Below are 18,057 nucleotides of genomic sequence, written 5' to 3'. Positions count from 1 at the left end.
GGGAAGGGATAAACCGAGGCAAACATTTTCCCAGCAAATGGGGAGAGGCTGCTTCAAACCCTCACCTGGCAACACATAATTCTTATTTACTTTGATGGGTAACTTATTTTATCAAATAAATTGCTTAAATGGTATATTTTATCATAGAAGATGTGGATGCTCATATTAGCACATTCAAATGAAAAAATAAGGAGGCAAGTGAAAAGTTTGTTGGATTGCACAGCAGAGCAGATCCAAACCAGCTCGCCTAGGTCCACCATAACCCACAACATACCAAGGCCCCACCTAATATGTTGTGCTCCCCAACACCAATTTTTGATGTGGGACTAAACCAAATAATCTCCTCTGTTACACACAAACAGTCTCCCCCATCATATATCGAGCCCAACTCTTCATATTGCACACACCCTGTGTGATCTCTAGAAGACGTTATCTGGGCCCCCAGTCAACGCTCCATGCCACACACAGCCCGTGCAACCTTTGAGACGTTAATAGGATCCCCCATCACCATGTGACCCCTTAGATCTTTTTAGAGTTTTTTACCATGGCTCTAATACCACTTGTTAGAGTATGCAGCATATTCGACCTAGCTCGCTATACCCACAAGCTGGCACCTCCTTAGGCCCAAGTCCAACGTAGCCCACAACATATCAAGGCCTCAGACCTAACTCAACCCAAAAGACTAGCCTAATACGTTAAGACTACCTTGCCTTTGTGCATTGTGCCCCCGCCATCAATTTCCAATTTGGGACTAAACCTAACAAAATTGTCTGCAAGTGATAAATGTGAACAATATCATATGACTAGTGGTGAAACTTGGCAACTATCCATGAGCTAAAGGTAAAGTTTAGATAATAATTTACACCAAAATGAGAGGTATAACTAGTAAACTGAAACATGCAAAGTATAGTTACTTGCAGTGTAGTGCAATTTCATATTCACAAGGCCATGAACACGCATACAATATACATCTATCATGAAAACAACATGCAATACCACCAAGGTTGTCATTTACAGGTCATAATGTGTTTAAGTAATTGTTGTAAAACATCAGAAACAATATATACAGCAATACTAAAAGCTACTTAAGCCAACAATACACCTCACGAATGTCATGATCCATTTTTTCCTTCATCCTCCTTGCTTCTTGTGTCTTCTCCAAAAAGGATTTAAAATTTTCTTTCTTCACAATAAATTCTTTCCTCAGTTCCTCTATAATGGCCTACAAGAGAAGGGAAAATCAATCAGTTAACAACCATTTCAACATTTCGGAACTGGTGAATTATTAATTGAGCACACAAATTTTGCAGCATAAATGCAACATCCCCAGGGAGTAGGGAAAACTGTAACATAAAGTGCTGGGAGGAGTGAAATTTGAACCATGGCAATTCCATTTCAACAGGTTAGTTTGTAAATGAACAAATGATGACGCCAAACTGACATGAAATAACCAAAATCAAATGTTTTAAACAAATTCAGAAGATGAACGTTGTTAGCCATTACGAATTTTGGTATTATACCCTGCACTGCATATTTACAATACAGAAGGTCCAATTAGCTGACCCAAATTTCTACATAGCTTTAATCAAAGTCCACTCCATTCATTAATACAAATATCATACATGGCCGTTCAAATATATTAAAGAAGTATCCTTGAATTCATCGTTTGATCTAACAAAACCATGAGTACAATACAAGCAAAAAATAACAGATTATTATGAATTTATATTTGGTAAAATACTGACTAACAAACATGAAGTTCTTCCAGCGTCATTGGTAGCCAACTAGAGACTAAATATAGTTAGGCAGTTAGATAACAAAAAAAATGGTGTACGTAGGACAGGACTGCTCTAAGAAAAATGAGAAAACTGTTCCCATTAAAGTATCACTTACTATATTTCGATCAATTCGTTCTTGGCACGCAGGGATACGCTCTTTGAGTTTCTCAAGATACTCTTGTTGTCCCCCAATCTTCTTGTCAACATCATAAACCCATACCCAAGCCAACTTTTTATTCAGATTTTCGATCTCATGTGCTATTTCTTCAATGTGTTCCATATTCTTTATCTTCTCCTGGATCTCATCAAGTTCTCTAAGCGCTGGCCTAATTGACGCTTCCAGTTCTTCAACTATAGAGGCCGCAATGTTCAGGTTGTCTCTTATTGTAGCAAGCAAGTCATTCACTTGCTGAAGAAGAGTAGCCTTAAAAAAGAACTGAAACAAAACAGAAAAGTATGAACAGTAAAACATAGAATGAGGCCAGCTATATCAGTTATGTATTAGGAGAGCATAAAGAATGCACAGGTGCAGCACATTTTTAAACTCAGCTTAATGACTGAAGCCTAATTGCCCGAGTTTATCTAAAATGGTATAGTATATTCTGAAATCTGAACTATCAGTATGTTCAGTATTATCTTTTTCATGAAAATATACCATGTCCAGGGCTCCAGACCACTGACAGCCACATGAATTTGCATTTGACAATAATAGATGACTGAAAAGCACATGAATAAGGCATTTGTGTTCCATTGCATAGTTTTTCAATACCTTGAACTTATCCTTGTCATTTCCTGAATGTAAAAACTCTCTGCTTTTGTCTTGACTCATAATTACACAAGGGTTTTCAACTTCAATCTGAAAAGTCACACAGATGCATCAGAATGCAGACAACATATATCTGGCAATCACATTACAAATAAGTAATCCAGCAGAAAGGATAAAGATTAAAACAATTAGATATCTATAGAATGAACGCATGATGAAGCACCAACTTTTAAATCAGAAGCATCCAAAAATATATGTCATGCTGTAAATAAACTAGAAACGATTTATAGTATCAACATCAAGGCTTGCAGAGCTCCTACACTGCTGACTGAATTTGCTCCCATACCATGTTGGTTGTGTCTTGTGTGTGTTGTATAGCATAACCTCACCATGTGCCTTAAGCACTCAAGAGAGTGTGGTAATTATCAACTTAACATTAACAACCGTATCGACCATATTTTTCCTGTTTTGAACCAGTACTCAACAAAAAAAATAATAAAGAGGCTACCAAAGAACCAAGCAAGCCAAACAGTGTTTTGTTCGAAGCAACAAGCAACTTACGTTAAAATGTTCAATTATTTCATTTAGGTCATCCTTGCGATGTGCCACCTTCCTCCCTGTTCCAGTACAAGCAGACATTAACGGTTAACATAACATAAGGATCCAAGGAAAATCTACAAGAGCTCATAAAAAATAAAGCTATTCTCTCGGTGCTATTGAGCAAATTTACCACAATTATCGACATGTAGTTCATACTTAATGCAACTTAAAATGCCAGCCCTTTATTCAGGTCAAACAGCCATTGTCATATTCAAGACGTGCAGTGCTTTGTTCAATAGAATTTTAGCTATTTATGATGGAAATGAAGGGTAACATGTAAAACAGGGTGCTCTGAGTATAATTATGCGGTGGAAGACAGAATGTCAGTGATTTGAAAACACAGTAGAAGCCAACAATTTAAGAGCATGTTTTTTTCCTACTTGGAAGTGGATCATGATGCTTGTCACAAGTACGGTTGGGACAACTAATAAAAGAAAAAATCGACAAAATAATATTTTAAGGGGGGTTTGCAGATTGAGGGCTAATTACCAAAATGTTTGCAGCACTGCCTCAGTATTGATTATAAACCAAGGGCAAGGGTGCTAAAATTTTGAAAACAGCAAGGCCTACCTTGCAAAGTGCACGGAAAAAAGGGGAGTGAACTCAATAGTCATGAGAAGTGTCTATTGTAAACCAACCTTACAAGTGACTAGATAAAGACAACGGTTTAAATTAATGATCTCGCGAAAGGGCCTGTAGTTAAGTTGGTTAGGTGGTCTGAGTAGCACTCCTTAGGTCTTGAGTTTGAATCCCAGTGGGAGCGAATTTCAGGCTGAGGTTAAAAGGTCATTTGTTGATTCCTCTGGTTGTGTGCACACGAGATGAACTGGCCTATAGGGGGTGGATCCGTGTGTAGAGGCTGGAAAGGCTCAAAGCACGAGTAAAGATCTGGTCTATATGGGACGACCATCATGTTGCATGGAGGGGCAGCTTTCGTGACCTTTCTCGGTCGGGGCGCTGATTGAGCTCCTTCTTAATATAATACCATGGGGGGCGGTCTTTCCCCTACTGGCCGAGTTTTTAAATTAATAACCTCTAAAACTCAATAATGTTAAAGCAAATGGCACAATCTATTAGAATGAAAACACAAGCAATAATTGACAACTTGGTGGCAGTAAATTCACCCAAGAAATGTCCCTTACAATAGACGAACACAACCGACAATCAGGAACGCTAGAACAGGAAGTTTTACCATGTTGATCCTTCAAAACTGTAGAACTAGCTGATTCAGTAATCCTGCGTTCCAATATAATAGTGTCCCCGTATACTTCAGGCTTAAACGCATCTTCCCCATGGTTATTAATATCCACAGTAATTGCTGCATAGCTGTAGTAGTAGAGAAGATGAAAATAATAGACCAGGTTACAGCTGGTTGCAAACAGGGGCCACGGAACCTTAAGTGGAAGGTTGTATGGTGAAGAATATGTGTGGCATATTAAGAATCCACTATATGCATGAAAACAGTCGAGAAAATATCTTTACATTTTTCAGATGCAATACATTGCAAAGGCCTTGAACTTGAGAGCATATTGAAAATAAACTAGGTGTAGGTGTGTGGCACAATATTTGCAGTTCTCCATAATCATCACTCATATGTATCTATTAGTCACATCTACGGACGAGAGTCAAACAGCTCAACGCAGTAACGGAAGTCCACAAAGGTTGTTAGCCCTAAAACGGATTTAACTATTTATTTAGAAAATCAGTAACTAAAAAAATCAGGGCTAAAAGAAAGAATGGCGGCAAAGAGAGAAGGCCAACGCAACCTGCAGCCGGTCTTGATGAAATCCTTGAGGGAGGCGGCGCGCTGGGTGTTCTTAGCACGGCAGCCAAAGGCGACGCAGAGAGCCGTAAGGATGGCGCTCTTCCCGCCTGCAACGCCACGTCGTAGGAGAAGAGAAGAGCACCATGCGTCAGGAGGCACCGCGATAAATGGCGAGAGGGACGGGGGTAGGGTTTGGGAGGCGTACTTCCGTTCTGGCCGGTGATGAAATTCACGTGCTTGTCGAGCTCGATGTGGAGACTGGAGTGGCACATGAAGTTCTCTAGCCGGATGCGGGAGATAGTCCCCGCCGCCATCGCCAGCGACCACGCGCCGCTTCCTTTGGGGTGGAAGCTTGAACCCGAAAGGTTGAGTGGCGATTTTGCTGGGATGAAGCCCGCCAGAAGCCCTCAAAATAGCCGCGTGACGCCGGGAAGTTGGAAGGGCTTGCGATTTGTTTCTTTTTCTAAAGTTTAGAGCATCTCCGAAAACAACTTTAAAATTCACTGAAGTATCTCCAAAATACTAGTTAAATGGTTTGTTAAGATAAATTTTAAATACTCAACAGTAAAATAATTCTCCATTAGACTAGCCATGTAACTCGACGAGGTGAGTGATAATGCTTTACAACGGAAACATATAATACTACGATAACTTATATATAAAATATGTGTTATATTGTTATGTTATGAAAAAAGGTCTTGTAATTTATTTGTGATCCTGGTCATACATAATTTTTTTATTTTAATTTAGTCATTTCAACACTATATTGCAACCATCAAAGGTCGCGTCGTCGTCGTCCGTCGCTCTGTCTCGGCTTCCACCGTCAGCGGCCGCGCTCGCGACAAGGTTACTCGCGATCTGGACGGTCAGGTAAGTGTCTTTCTCAAGGTAGTCAGGTGGGCGGTCGCCGTTAAGGTCGGCCATTGTGGCCTGCCTCTCGACGGGGGTCGGTCTAGGGTCAGTATCATGCGACAGCAAGGTCTGGTCACATACGCGCGGAAGGGTTGTCGCCGGAAAACGCTTGCGCCTACAGAAGCAGATGGCATTCGTGCTTTGGCGGTGGAACGGAGAATTTGTTGCATGCGGAAAATGTTACTGGTGCCCATCATGGAGAGGTTACCAGTACGTGTTCTTCGCCAGCGTGTTCTGCATCTCCGCTGCCTGATCTGGGTAATGTTTCTGCGGCTGGAGGTGGTGGCTGTAAACCGGGATGGGACTCAGCTCCGGCAAAGTTCGAGTGGATGGAGACGTTGCAGTCCGTTGGTGAATGCGCAGTGGGGGTCTGCAGGTCGGGACCTATGCGGACGCCTGTTCATAGTCCGCTTCATCCTCCTCCTTTGACCTCTTCTTCTAGGAGTAAGGTGAAGCCATGGCAGGGCAAGTTGCCATCGCCACGGTGTTCGCCGAAGCTCACACTTGGAGATGTCCTATCAATGGCGCAAGAGCGCCGGAAACCAAGTTACGACGATGGGCGTCGTGTTCAAGGGTTGAAGAAGGCGGAATGTACGGCTGTGTTAGTGGGGCCGCCGGAGGCAGCTTCAAATTTGCTTCCTTGTTTATTTGGAAAGGCTGGAGATCGGGCAAATCTGCAGGAATCGCTCACATCTTCATTTCCGGATACAAGGAGCCATAGTTTGTATGTGTATGGTAGGCGTAGATTTGGGAGAGCCCAGCAGCTGAAACTCAGCCCTGGAATTCCTTACAGACCTACGCCAGGGCTGGCTTCCCTTTTTGCACGTACGGGCACCTGGGTGACTAGTGCTCGGGTAGTTCATTCAACTCTCAGGAAGTCAGCCACCATCTCATACGTGGACGCAGCAAGGCATACAATGGTGCTTGGCAGTGATCTTGGAGGCCATGGCAGTGGTAGAGACCATCAGCAATCCGGGGGTGCAAGCGGGTATGCTTCAGGTCATCAACAGCACGGTGGAGCAGGTGGCTTTGTCGCTGGTCAGGGACAGGGATCCGGCTTTGGCCGGGGCGGAAATCAGCCAATGTTCCACCCCAGTTATGGAGGAGGTGACCAGTCCTTGATGCGTCGGGGAGGAGGTCGTGGACGTCACAGCTTTTGGCGCGGTGGAAGGGGAACATCGACTAGGGGCCGGATCATCGGGGATAGAGCTGCTCATGTTCAAATCAGAGATGGAGGGAGCCACAGAAGGTCTGTACCTGGAGGGGTTGTGTCTAGAGATGGCAATGGGTACCCGAAACCCGAAACCCGATGGGTTTTTACCCCATTAGGGTACGGATTTGGGTCAATTTTCATACCCATGGGTTTGTTAATGGGCATAAATCTATACCCGACGGGTTTATGGGTACGGGTTTGTTCCTATAGTACCCAAACCCGTGAACCCGTGGGTTTTTTAAACCCGACCAAACCTAGTGCATATTATCATTTTATTTTATAAACGAACAATAAACTTGTTATTCCTTATTTACTTCGTATTTTTTATCAATCGGTTAATGTATCAGTAGTCGGTGAGAGTGTTGCTTGCTTGCTATTATAGTTTTTACTAGCGTTATATATGTGGTGGATAGATAACTTAGTGCAAGGTTACTTAATTATACAACTTATTATTTATATTTCATTCTTTTTACTAATAATTTTTATACCAAATCATGAACTCGTTGTTCATTACATAGATTTTGGATCATGATATCATTAATCATTACGATACTTATTGATTATGAGAAGAACAAGTATATTAGAGATCAAACCCGCGGGTAACCCATGGGTACCCGCTAACCCGATGGGTACGGGTTTGGGCAAAATCTCAAACCCGTCATGGGTACGGGTTTTTCAATGGGCATAGAAATTTTTCACGGGTACGGGTTTGGGACGGCAAAACCCAGCGGGTTTGTACCCGTTGCCATCTCTAGTTGTGTCAACCTGCGCTGCTGGTAAGCGTCAAGGGGCTTTGGTAAGTTCTCCGGTAGTACCTGATGTCTCCAAGGCTGTCGATTTGCTTCATCAAGCTTTTGCAGTGGCAAATGGTAGTGGGAGTGCAACTAATTATGTCCCGGACAGTACGTGGGATCAAATTGTATCGCTACTATAGCTCCCTGATGGGAGGAGTAATGCATCTGCCAATACCAGATGGAATGCAGTGGGCTCGAATCTGGGGCTCCACCGTAGTTCAAAACTTGAGACGATCAATGAGATTTCTAAGCCATCCCATTTAGATGACCAGGTGGGATCCTCAACACTTCAAGTGGCCAAAAAAAGGTGTCGTTTTGTTTCAGGTGTAAAATAAAAGGTCACCAGCTGAGTGAATGCAATATTGAGCTGTTTTGTGAAGTGTGTGATATCAAGACCCACTTAACTTCGAAATGTACAGTGGTTCGTACTTGCAAAACTTTTGCAGTTCCTTGTGGGTATGCGGTAGATGGTTTGGGGTTTTACTATATACCTCAACCTACTCATGTCAAATCAAAGCAAGGTAGTTGTGTTGGTAAAGTGACTGTTGTGGAGGGCTCAATGACAGAGGAGCAGATCACTAGTGCGATGAGAAGGTTGGTTGCTACGGAGTGGGATTGGAGTGTGAAGGGCTTTGGAAATAATGTGTTCTCGACGGGTTTTCCTTCAATGAGTGAACTGCAATGAATGATTGAATGGGAACAGTTCACACTAAATTTGGTGCTAAAATGCAAGTCAAGGAAGAGGGATCTGGAGAAGAAATAAAATATGTGATGCCAAAGGTATGGGTGCAATTCACAGGATTACCTAAGGAATTGAGAGAATATCTGGTAATTTGGGTGGTTGGCTCCATGCTAGGCATCTCAAAAGAGGTGGATATGGTATTTACTCGGAAGTTTGACAGGGCAAGACTGAAGGTGGAAGTGCTTGACCTGAATCTAATCCCACAATATGTTGATGTTGTAACTGGATATTATATTTATGAGCTGAAATTCAAGGTTGAATTGGCAGTCGATGGCGATCAGCCTTTGCCGATGGATATGGATGACTCGGGGGCAAATGATGATGATGAGTTTCAGGATCAAAATAAGGAAGGCAGTTTGGGCGAAAAAGGGAGTAGGGGATCGGTGCTGCTGGATCAGTCAAATGGTTCTACTGGTGCTGTTGACATGGCATCATCCGCACAACAAACAGCAAGGTTGGGACTAAATCTGGGAGAGATGGGGGTCCAGTTGCCACTCACTGTCTTTGCTCGGGTGGATTTGGCGCAGCCACAGGAGACAGGTCTGATGTTGGCATTGTCAGCGTTGAAGCTCTAGGTGGTATTCAGGAAGTGACAGGAATTGTGCATGATCTCCGTCGCAGTAAGCGTCGCGCCGACTCAGTGAGCGAACGCTCGCTTGATCGGGCGGAAAAACTTAAGGCGGGAAACAATCTGGACGATCTGCCTTCCAAAGGTAACAATGATACTTTTGTTGATTTCCCAGATAGTATTATTTCTGAGTCCCTTAAATCCATTGGTATTCTGGTGGGTAGAAATCCCAGTTCAGTTTCAATGTCTATTAGTCAGCTAAAACAATTAGAGACTAATAGAGGTAAAGATCAACGAAAAAGTAATTACAAAAACACTTTAGCTGATCTGTTGGAAAAGGAAGTAGAAGAGGAGGAAGAGTTAGATAGCTTCATTTTAAATCACTTGTGCGGGGATAGTATACAAGATGTGATTGATGGTAATATGAGATGATTATTTCAGCACGTACAAAACCACCTAGTCACGGTCCCCAGCTTTCAAAGAGGAGGTCGGGTTCGAATATTTATTAATTGTTTCCCAATGAAAGGAATCTTTTGGAATAATAATGGGTTTAAAGATGTTAAGAAACACAGATTTGTTACGGATCTTACCAAGGAGCATAATCTTTGTTTCATTGCGATTTATAAAACATGACGTAAAACCTTTTCAGATCATTTACTAAGGAATTTGTGTGCTGGGAAGAATTTCCTTTGGCACTGCAAAGAACCTCATGGTAGATCTGGGGGGATGCTTCTAGGAGTTGATCTTGATGTGTTTGATATAGGTGCCATTGAGGAAGGTGATTTCTTTATAAAGCTTAAATTACTTAATAAGGAGGATGGTTTCAAGTGGGCTCTTGTTTTTGTATACGGACATGCTCAGGATTGCCTCAAACAAAGCTTCATATCAGAGGTAGTTCGTTTGAGTAATACGGAGACATCACCTATTCTCACTGGGGGAGACTTTAATATTCTAAAATCTCCATCTAAGAAAAATAATGATATATTTGACCATCGATGGTCGTTTCTATTCAACGCTATAATTGATGGTCTTGATTTGAGAGAGATGGACATGTCTGGGTGAAGGTTCACTTGGGCTAACTCTAGGGATAACCTGACTTATCAGAAATTGGATCGGGTCCTAGTAGCCACAGAGTGGGAGGAAAATATCCTAGAGCCGCAGTGTTTGCCCTTTCTAGAAATATCTCTAACCATACCCCTTTGCTTCTCAGTACGAGAATAAGATCTGTTCAAACAATACCTCCTTTCAAGTTTGAATTAGGATGGTTCTTTTGGGATGGATTTGTGGATATGGTTGAAGATATATATAGACTAATGAGGCAGGGGGATCGAATCCGTTGGAGAAATGGCAAGCTAAGATTAGGAAAGTGTGTCAGTACTTAAGGGGATGGGCGCAACATACCTCTGGTATTTTAAAAAAGGAAAAGAAGGAGCTTATTTATAAGCTTGATGAAATTGGTAAGAGAGCTGAATCGGTTCCGTTGAGTACATCAGAGTTAGATCTTCACAATTTTCTTCAGAGTAGGCTAGCTCAGCTTCTCCGTGAAGATGAAATAAAGTGGTACCAAAGGGCGAAGGTCAAGGAGCTCCTTGAGGGCGACAGTAACACCAAATATTTTCATATGGTCGCCAATGGGAAGCATAGAAAGAACCGTATCTTCCAAATGCATAATGGTGATCGTATGTTATATGAGGATAGGGAGTTAAAAGGTCATATAACTAGGTATTATAAAGATCTATTTGGCCCACCAGAAAGGTCGTCTTTTACTCTGGATGAGGATTTTAGAGATGATATAATACAAGTCACCCAGGCCGAGAATGAAGAGCTCATAAAGACTTTTTCAGAGGAAGAAGTCAAGGCGGCGGTGTTCAGTATGGAACATAACAAGGCACCTGGGCCTGATGGATTCCCAGTGGAATTTTATCAAGTCTGTTGGGATGTTATAAAAATGATCTTATGGCTTTGTTCCATCTGTTCCATGTTGGGAACCTTCCCTTGTACAGTCTTAACTTTGCGACTATAGTCTTGCTTCCTAAGAGTAATGGGGTGATTACTGTTCAACAATATCGACCGATATGTCTCCTAAATGTTAGCTTCAAAATTTTCACAAGAGTGGCGACTAAGAGGATCACAGTCGTTGCGCAAAATGTAATCAACCCATCGTAGACGGCTTTTCTTCCAGGAAGAAATATAATGGAGGGTGTGGTGGTCCTACATGAAACCTTGCATGAGCTTCACACCAAGAAAAGAGATGGGGTCATTTTCAAAATTGACTTTGAGAAAGCGTACGATAAGGTGAAGTGGAGCTTCGTCCAGCAAGTCCTTTGTATGAAAGGATTCTCAGATACATGGTGTAGTTGGATTAAGACTTTTATGGAAGGGGGTCATGTGGCGGTTAAAGTTAATGATCAAATGGGTCCGTTTTTCCAGACTCAAAGAGGGGTGAGACAGGATGACCCGTTGTCACCTATAATCTTTAATTTGGTAGCAGATATGCTTGCCACTTTGATTAATAGAGCAAAGGTGAACGAGCAAGTAGAGGTTTGGTACTGCACTTGGTAGATGGAGGGCTTTCCATTCTACAATACGCAGATGATACAATCTTGTTTATGGAGCACAACTTGGACAAGGCAACGGATATGAAACTCATATTATGTGCCTTTGAGCAGCTGTTGGGTCTGAAAATAAATTTCCACAAGGGTGAGGTCTTCTACTATGGGAAGGCCAAAGAGGAGGAAGGGAGGTACACAAGATTGTTTAGCTATAAAAGTGGAGGCATGCCTTTCAGATATATTGGAATCCCTATGCACCATCGCAGGCTGGCTAATGGTGATTGGAAAACAGTGGAAACCAAATTCGAGAGAAAGCTAAGTAGTTGGAAAGGAAAGCTTATGTCCATGGGAGGGCGGTTAGTGTTAATTAATTCTGTTCTAACCAGTCTTCCGATTTTTATGATGTCTTTCTTTGAAGTACCAAAAGGGGTGCTAGAGAAGATAGATTATTTCATATCACGTTTTTTGGCAAGGTGATGGCCATAAGAAAAAATATAGGTTGGCAAGATGGGATGTAATTTGCCAACCTAAAGAGTTAGGCGGGTTAGGCATTTTGAATTTAGAGATTCAAAATAAATGTCTCTTAAGTAAATGGTTGGATAAACTTCTCAATGAAGAAGGAATGTGGCAATCGTTGCTGAGACAGAAATATTTGGCCAATCGAACTCTTTCCCAAGCACAACGTCGAGCTTCAGATTCTCACTTTTGGAGTGGCCTTATGATGATTAAGGATCTATTCATGAGTAAAGGTACCTTTCAGGCAAAAGATGGGTCCCAAACGCGTTTCTGGGAGGACAATTGGCTTGGGTTGGGAGCGCTAAAATTCCGCTTTCCTCATTTGTATAATCTTGCAAGGAGGAAGAATTCAATTGTTGCTTTTGTCTTCTCCACGGTACCCTTAAACATATCATTCTGTAGGGTATTGGTGCACCAGTTGAGGGCTCAATGGTTTCAACTAGCGACATTCGTGGCGTATACTAATTTGACTACTAACAGGGATTCATTCAGATGGGACTTGACTGCTAATGGGATGTTCTCTGTTCAATCCCTATATTAGGAAATTCTTAACAATGGGGTGGTTAGGGATAACAAGGACCTTTGGAAGCTTAAGATACCTCTGAAAATAAAGGTTTTTATGTGGTACCTCAAAAGAGGTGTAACTTTAACAAAGGATAACTTGGCCAGGAGGAATTGGCCTGGTAATCAGACCTGTTGCTTTTGTAGCAGATTGGAGACAATAAATCACCTGTTTTTTAGGTGTACTTATGTAGTCTTTCATCTGGCGTTTGGTTCAGATAAGCACAGGTTGAGACCACCTCGGGATGCGAACGATTTGTTTGGGGACTAGGCGAGGGTGCTATCAGTCAAATCACGTCGTTTATTACTAACTACAACATCTGCAATTTGCTAGGCCATTTGGTTAAGTAGGAATGATGTGATTTTCAATAAATATTCTCCTAAATCTTTTTTGCAGGTAACCTTCAGGGCAACATATTGGTGTCGCTTCTGGGCACAGTTGTAGCTTAAGATGGAGGACCAAGTGTTAATAAAATCTTCATGTCGCAAGATGGAGATGGTGCTACTAAAGTTTTTTCGCAATTTCGGATGGGGAGCTTCTTGGCGATTAACATTGTAGTACCTTTGGTCTTGTCATAGGTGGTCTTGTATGCAGTCGTGTGCTGTGTCAAGGCAGTATGCTGCCTTCAGTTGTAAACGTTGGTCGTAGCCTCTCTAGAGGTCAAGGTCGGACTATGTTTCCATTATCTAAAAAAATACAGACTTCGATGTATGTCACGGTCTCATCATTGAACGTCACGGCCCACACCTACCGGAAGAAGTTCTGTCGTACATCGTCAGTCATCAAGCACGCACCACCATACGTGCTTGCTTAAACAAAAAGGCAAGTGTGTGTGTGTGTGTTTGCGAATTAAATGCAGGACGACACAAAAGCTACCCGACGGTGGCGAGGATGATGAGCTGGTCATTGATGCCGATCCTCCTTTGTGTCACCTCCGGCGCCGAGATGATGCCATAGTCCTTGATATAGTAGTTGTTCGAACGCGCGACATGGTGAGTACCAATGACTCTTGGCTAGGCTGCCAGACGAAATGCGGGCTCATCAGCGAGGTAGTACACCTAGTCGTTGCACCATCGGATACACTACTCCTCCTACATATATCATGTTCGAGAACACTCATAACGTCAGCAACAGCCGTCGTCCCAGCGCACAAGAATTCATGGTCAGTCAGTAGTGACTTACGTGGCAGGTTAGGCTTTAGGTGGACGATGAGTTGGACGGCGTGATGGCGTCATTGTCGGATGTAGTGCTTAGAACAACTCGAGAGTTGCCAACGTTGGCGACGACCACGAGGTCCCCCTCCTTGACGATGGACAGCGCGGTGCAGCTGCTCTGGACCGCGTCCAAGCGGTGGCTACATCGGAGCTTGTCGTACACAGCGGGCATGCGACCACGTAGTACTGCTTCCAGAGGTCGAATTGGCAGTCGCCAAGCTTCTTCTCATCATCGATGAGCGACGCCAACGTGAGCGCCTCCTGCTAGTGGTGTTTGTTTGGGGTTTCCAAGTAAGAAACATGGATTCATTCTTGGCGTTGGTTTATGAAAATGACTCACAAGTCAGATCCATGGAAAAAATATTATAGAGAATAAATGTCACGCGTGCAAAAAAAGAAATTTAAGTTGAAAACATTAATCAAACAAAAGAAATTACATGTAAGGCTCTTTTTTAAATACTACTCCCTCCATCCAAAAATATAATTCAAGCATCTCGGTGATACTTATCTACTACTACGCATTGTGCAAGGGTAGCAGTTTGACTTGAGGAGAGATGTAGTAGATGTTTTTCCTGTCATAATATAGACATAAACACACATGTGGTGTAGAGGTAGCTACTGCTCGTATTTGCCTAAGGGGCCGCGGGTTTGAATCCCCTTGGGGCCATGTATATTTTTTAATTTTAGCTAGATGTGGGATTTACGGGGGAATGAGAATGAGCTTTGTAGGGAGGGGGAATGAAAAAGACAGGACAAGGAATAGGAATGACAGATCAGGATATAGTGGCAGAACATGGGAATGAGCGGTGCGGGGAGGGGGGAATGTGAAAGGCAGAACTAGGAATAGGAATGAGCCATGTTTATTTTTTAATTTTAGCTAGATGTGGGCTTTACAGGGGGAATGATAATGGGCTTTGCGGGGAGGGGGAAGGGAAAAGACAGGACAAAGAATGAGAATGACAAATCAGGATATAGTGGCAGAACATGAGAATGGGTTGTGCGGGAAGGGGGAATGAGAAAGGCAGAACTAGGAATAGGAATGAGCCATGTTTATTTTTAAATTTTAGCTAGATGTGAGCTTTACGGGGGAATGAGAATGAGCTTTGCGGGGAGGAGGAATGGAAAAGACAGGATAAGGAATGAGAATGACAGATCAGGATATAGTGACAGAACATGAGAATGATGGTGGCAGAACATGGAATGACAGGCTATCCTTACAGCCTTAATAAGTAGTAGAGATAAACTATATGACTCTTTAAATTGGCTTCCTCACTAGCTAAGCTTAGCTAGACACTCTGAATAGCTAAACTAGATAGATAGTCTGTTGGAGTGAGGTGCTACATATAAATTATAATTTTTATGAAAATGTAAATAGAGAGCAAAAAGTGAAGATTCCTTTGAAGATGCTCTAAACTATTGTTTTCGAGAGCACCCAAACAGCGTAGGGAGGTTTTTGTTCTTCTATCTCCAACAATACACGTAAATGCAGGAGAAAATCTCTAAATTGGGCCGATGGTGAGAGGAGCCCAGTTTTGGAGTTTGGCAAATTTTTGAAGTGGCCTGTGAACCTGGTAAAAGGCCTGACTGACGCAGTTGTAGTGCCCTATCAGCATCTGCCAACATTGGATTGGTGTCTTCTTCATTTATTTTCCTGTGCCGTCCTTGGCTTGCTGGCTGCTGCACTGTCATTGATTGTCGTCGGTGCCTTGTCATCCCATCAGGTACCTCACTTGACCAAAATATATTTTGATCATCGCAAATATGGTTCGTTGTTTTGATTGACGATATTTACTATATATGAAAGTCGGTGCAAACGTGGCTTCCTAGCCTTCCATGTCATCTCCACAAACCTCAGGCGCATGATCCTGATCTGAAGGTTAGAAATATGTCATCGCTCCTTCATAGCCACCAATACTTACATCTGTGTCTGCTTGGCTTCTCCTCGAAGCTTTACGTCACCAAATAAAAAGGCAACAGCTACTAATCACACTCCACGTATCGGCAACAGGAACAACCTCCACCCTTTACCACATGCTACTGGACGCTTTCTAGAGGGGCTCAAGGGTGTGTCACTTTTCCGCAAGAAATGGCGCTGCAGTGCCGCCTCTGTCCGTCGCTAGGATCTCCCTAACTCAACACCCTCGCCGACCGCTGCCGTTGTCGTCGTGGTGTTCGATCCAAGCATGGGCACCACCCCATTTTTGATCACATGTTGCCTGTTGCTTCATACCTACCATGCCCATATCAGCAGCAGCATGAGAGATCCACTCGACGAATACGTGACACGTGATCTCAGCAAGTGTGACGTCCACGCCGATGGCGACGGGGCCATGGTTGCAAGGCACGGAAAAGCCGACGCGGGACGGGAAGAGCGCCACAGCATTGTTCCGTGTAGCCAGCAGGGCGGCAAGCCCCACGTCGCCACGCTAACGGGGACGATGAGGACAAGAGGGGGAATAATGAATTCTAGATCAAGAATGGTGAGTGTTTTCTGTTGTATTTGTTCATTCATATAAGATTTTTCTAATTCTTTGCTATGCAATAATACATGTGATTTCATTAATAAACAAATCAATATTCAATCTAGATTCTGGACGAGCAGTGTATCACCAGTATTTTTGTATAGATAGCAAGGTATATTTATTATTGATTCTCTCATATTGTTCACCATATTTTCATATGAAGGAAGGCACTGGGTCGAGTCAAGGGGGAAGGCGGACTGCACAGGGGAGCCACACCTGTTGATAAGCTGTGTCTTCTCCACTCTCTCCTTTTCCATAACTAAAAGCATAAATGCTTATGATAGTCGCCTAGAGGGGGGGTGAATAGGGCGAAACTGAAATTTACAAATATAAACGCAACTACAAGCCGGGTTAGCGTTAGAAATATAAACGAGTCCGCGGGAGAGGGCGCAAAACAAATCGCAAGCAAATAATGAAGTGTGACACACGGATTTGTTTTACCGAGGTTCGGTTCTCTCAAACCTACTCCCCGTTGAGGAGGCCACAAAGGCCGGGTCTCTTTCAACCCTTCCCTCTCTCAAACGGTCCCTCGGACCGAGTGAGCTTCTCTTCTCAAATCAAAGCCGGGAACAAAACTTCCCCGCAAGGGCCACCACACAATTGGTGCCTCTTGCCTTGATTACAATGGAGTTTTGATCACAAGAACAAGTGAGAAAGAAAAGAAGCAATCCAAGCGCAAGAGCTCAAATGAACACGGCAAATCACTCTCACTAGTCACTAGGGTTTTGTGTGGAATTGGAGAGGATTTGATCTCTTTGAATGTGTCTAGAATTGAATGCCTAGCTCTTGTAAGTGGTTGAGAAGTGGAAAACTTGGATACCATGAATGGTGGGGTGGTTGGGGTATTTATAGCCCCAACCACCAAAAGTGACCGTTGCTGGCAGCCTCTGTTCGATGGCGCACCGGACAGTCCGGTGCACACCGGACAGTCCGGTGCCTCTGCCACGTCACCATTGACGTTGGATTCCGACCGTTGAAGCTTCTGACTTGTGGGCCTGCCGAGGTGTCCGGTGCACACCGGACATGCACTGTTTGATGTCCGGTGCACCGGTATGGGCAGTCCTGACGTCTGTGCGCGCTGCGCGCGCATTTAATGCTGCGCAGGGAGCCGTTGGCGCCGCAGAGAGCCGTTGCTCCGCTGGCACACCGGACAGTCCGGTGCACACCGGACAGTCCGGTGAATTATAGCGGAGCGGCTGTCGTGAAAACCCGAGGATGACGAGTTCCGGAGGCCGCGGTTCGTTGGCGCACCGGACATGTCCGGTGCACACCGGACAGTCCGGTGAATTATAGCGCGCCGGCCTCCGCGAATTCCCGAGGGCGAAGGGTTGAAGTCGAAGTCCTCTGGCGAAGGGTAGAAAACGAAGTCTACGGGCGCACCGGACACTGTCCGGTGCCTCCAGCCAGAGGTGCCCTCGGATGCCTTGTTGCTCCTTTGTTGAATCCAACACTTGGTCTTTTTATTGGCTAGATGTGAACCTTTTGCACCTGTATAACTTATACACTAGAGCAAACTAGTCAGTCCAATATTTGTGTTGGGCAATTCAACCACC

At 43.6% G+C, this 18,057-nt stretch overlaps 1 protein-coding gene across 1 annotated transcript in view; it reads right to left on the bottom strand.

Moving 5' to 3' along the window:
- LOC100383441 (Structural maintenance of chromosomes protein 6B) overlaps nucleotides 1-5,261 on the bottom strand; it is a 43,368-nt gene extending 38,107 nt beyond the window's left edge. Inside the window, exons 1-7 of the mRNA NM_001176091.1 lie at nucleotides 5,115-5,261; nucleotides 4,911-5,016; nucleotides 4,337-4,470; nucleotides 3,106-3,161; nucleotides 2,548-2,634; nucleotides 1,894-2,214; nucleotides 1,103-1,222 (exon numbers count right to left, since the gene is read on the bottom strand). Of these exons, the coding sequence (NP_001169562.1) occupies nucleotides 1,103-1,222; nucleotides 1,894-2,214; nucleotides 2,548-2,634; nucleotides 3,106-3,161; nucleotides 4,337-4,470; nucleotides 4,911-5,016; nucleotides 5,115-5,223 (933 nt within the window). The 5' untranslated portion in view covers nucleotides 5,224-5,261. The remainder of the gene's footprint in view (nucleotides 1-1,102; nucleotides 1,223-1,893; nucleotides 2,215-2,547; nucleotides 2,635-3,105; nucleotides 3,162-4,336; nucleotides 4,471-4,910; nucleotides 5,017-5,114) is intronic.
- Nucleotides 5,262-18,057: the final 12,796 nt, after the last annotated feature.

The sequence above is a fragment of the Zea mays genome, chromosome 7, assembly GCF_902167145.1.
Source record: "Zea mays cultivar B73 chromosome 7, Zm-B73-REFERENCE-NAM-5.0, whole genome shotgun sequence".
Taxonomy (NCBI): domain Eukaryota; kingdom Viridiplantae; phylum Streptophyta; class Magnoliopsida; order Poales; family Poaceae; genus Zea; species Zea mays.
This window is presented reverse-complemented; position numbering and strand designations above follow the sequence as displayed.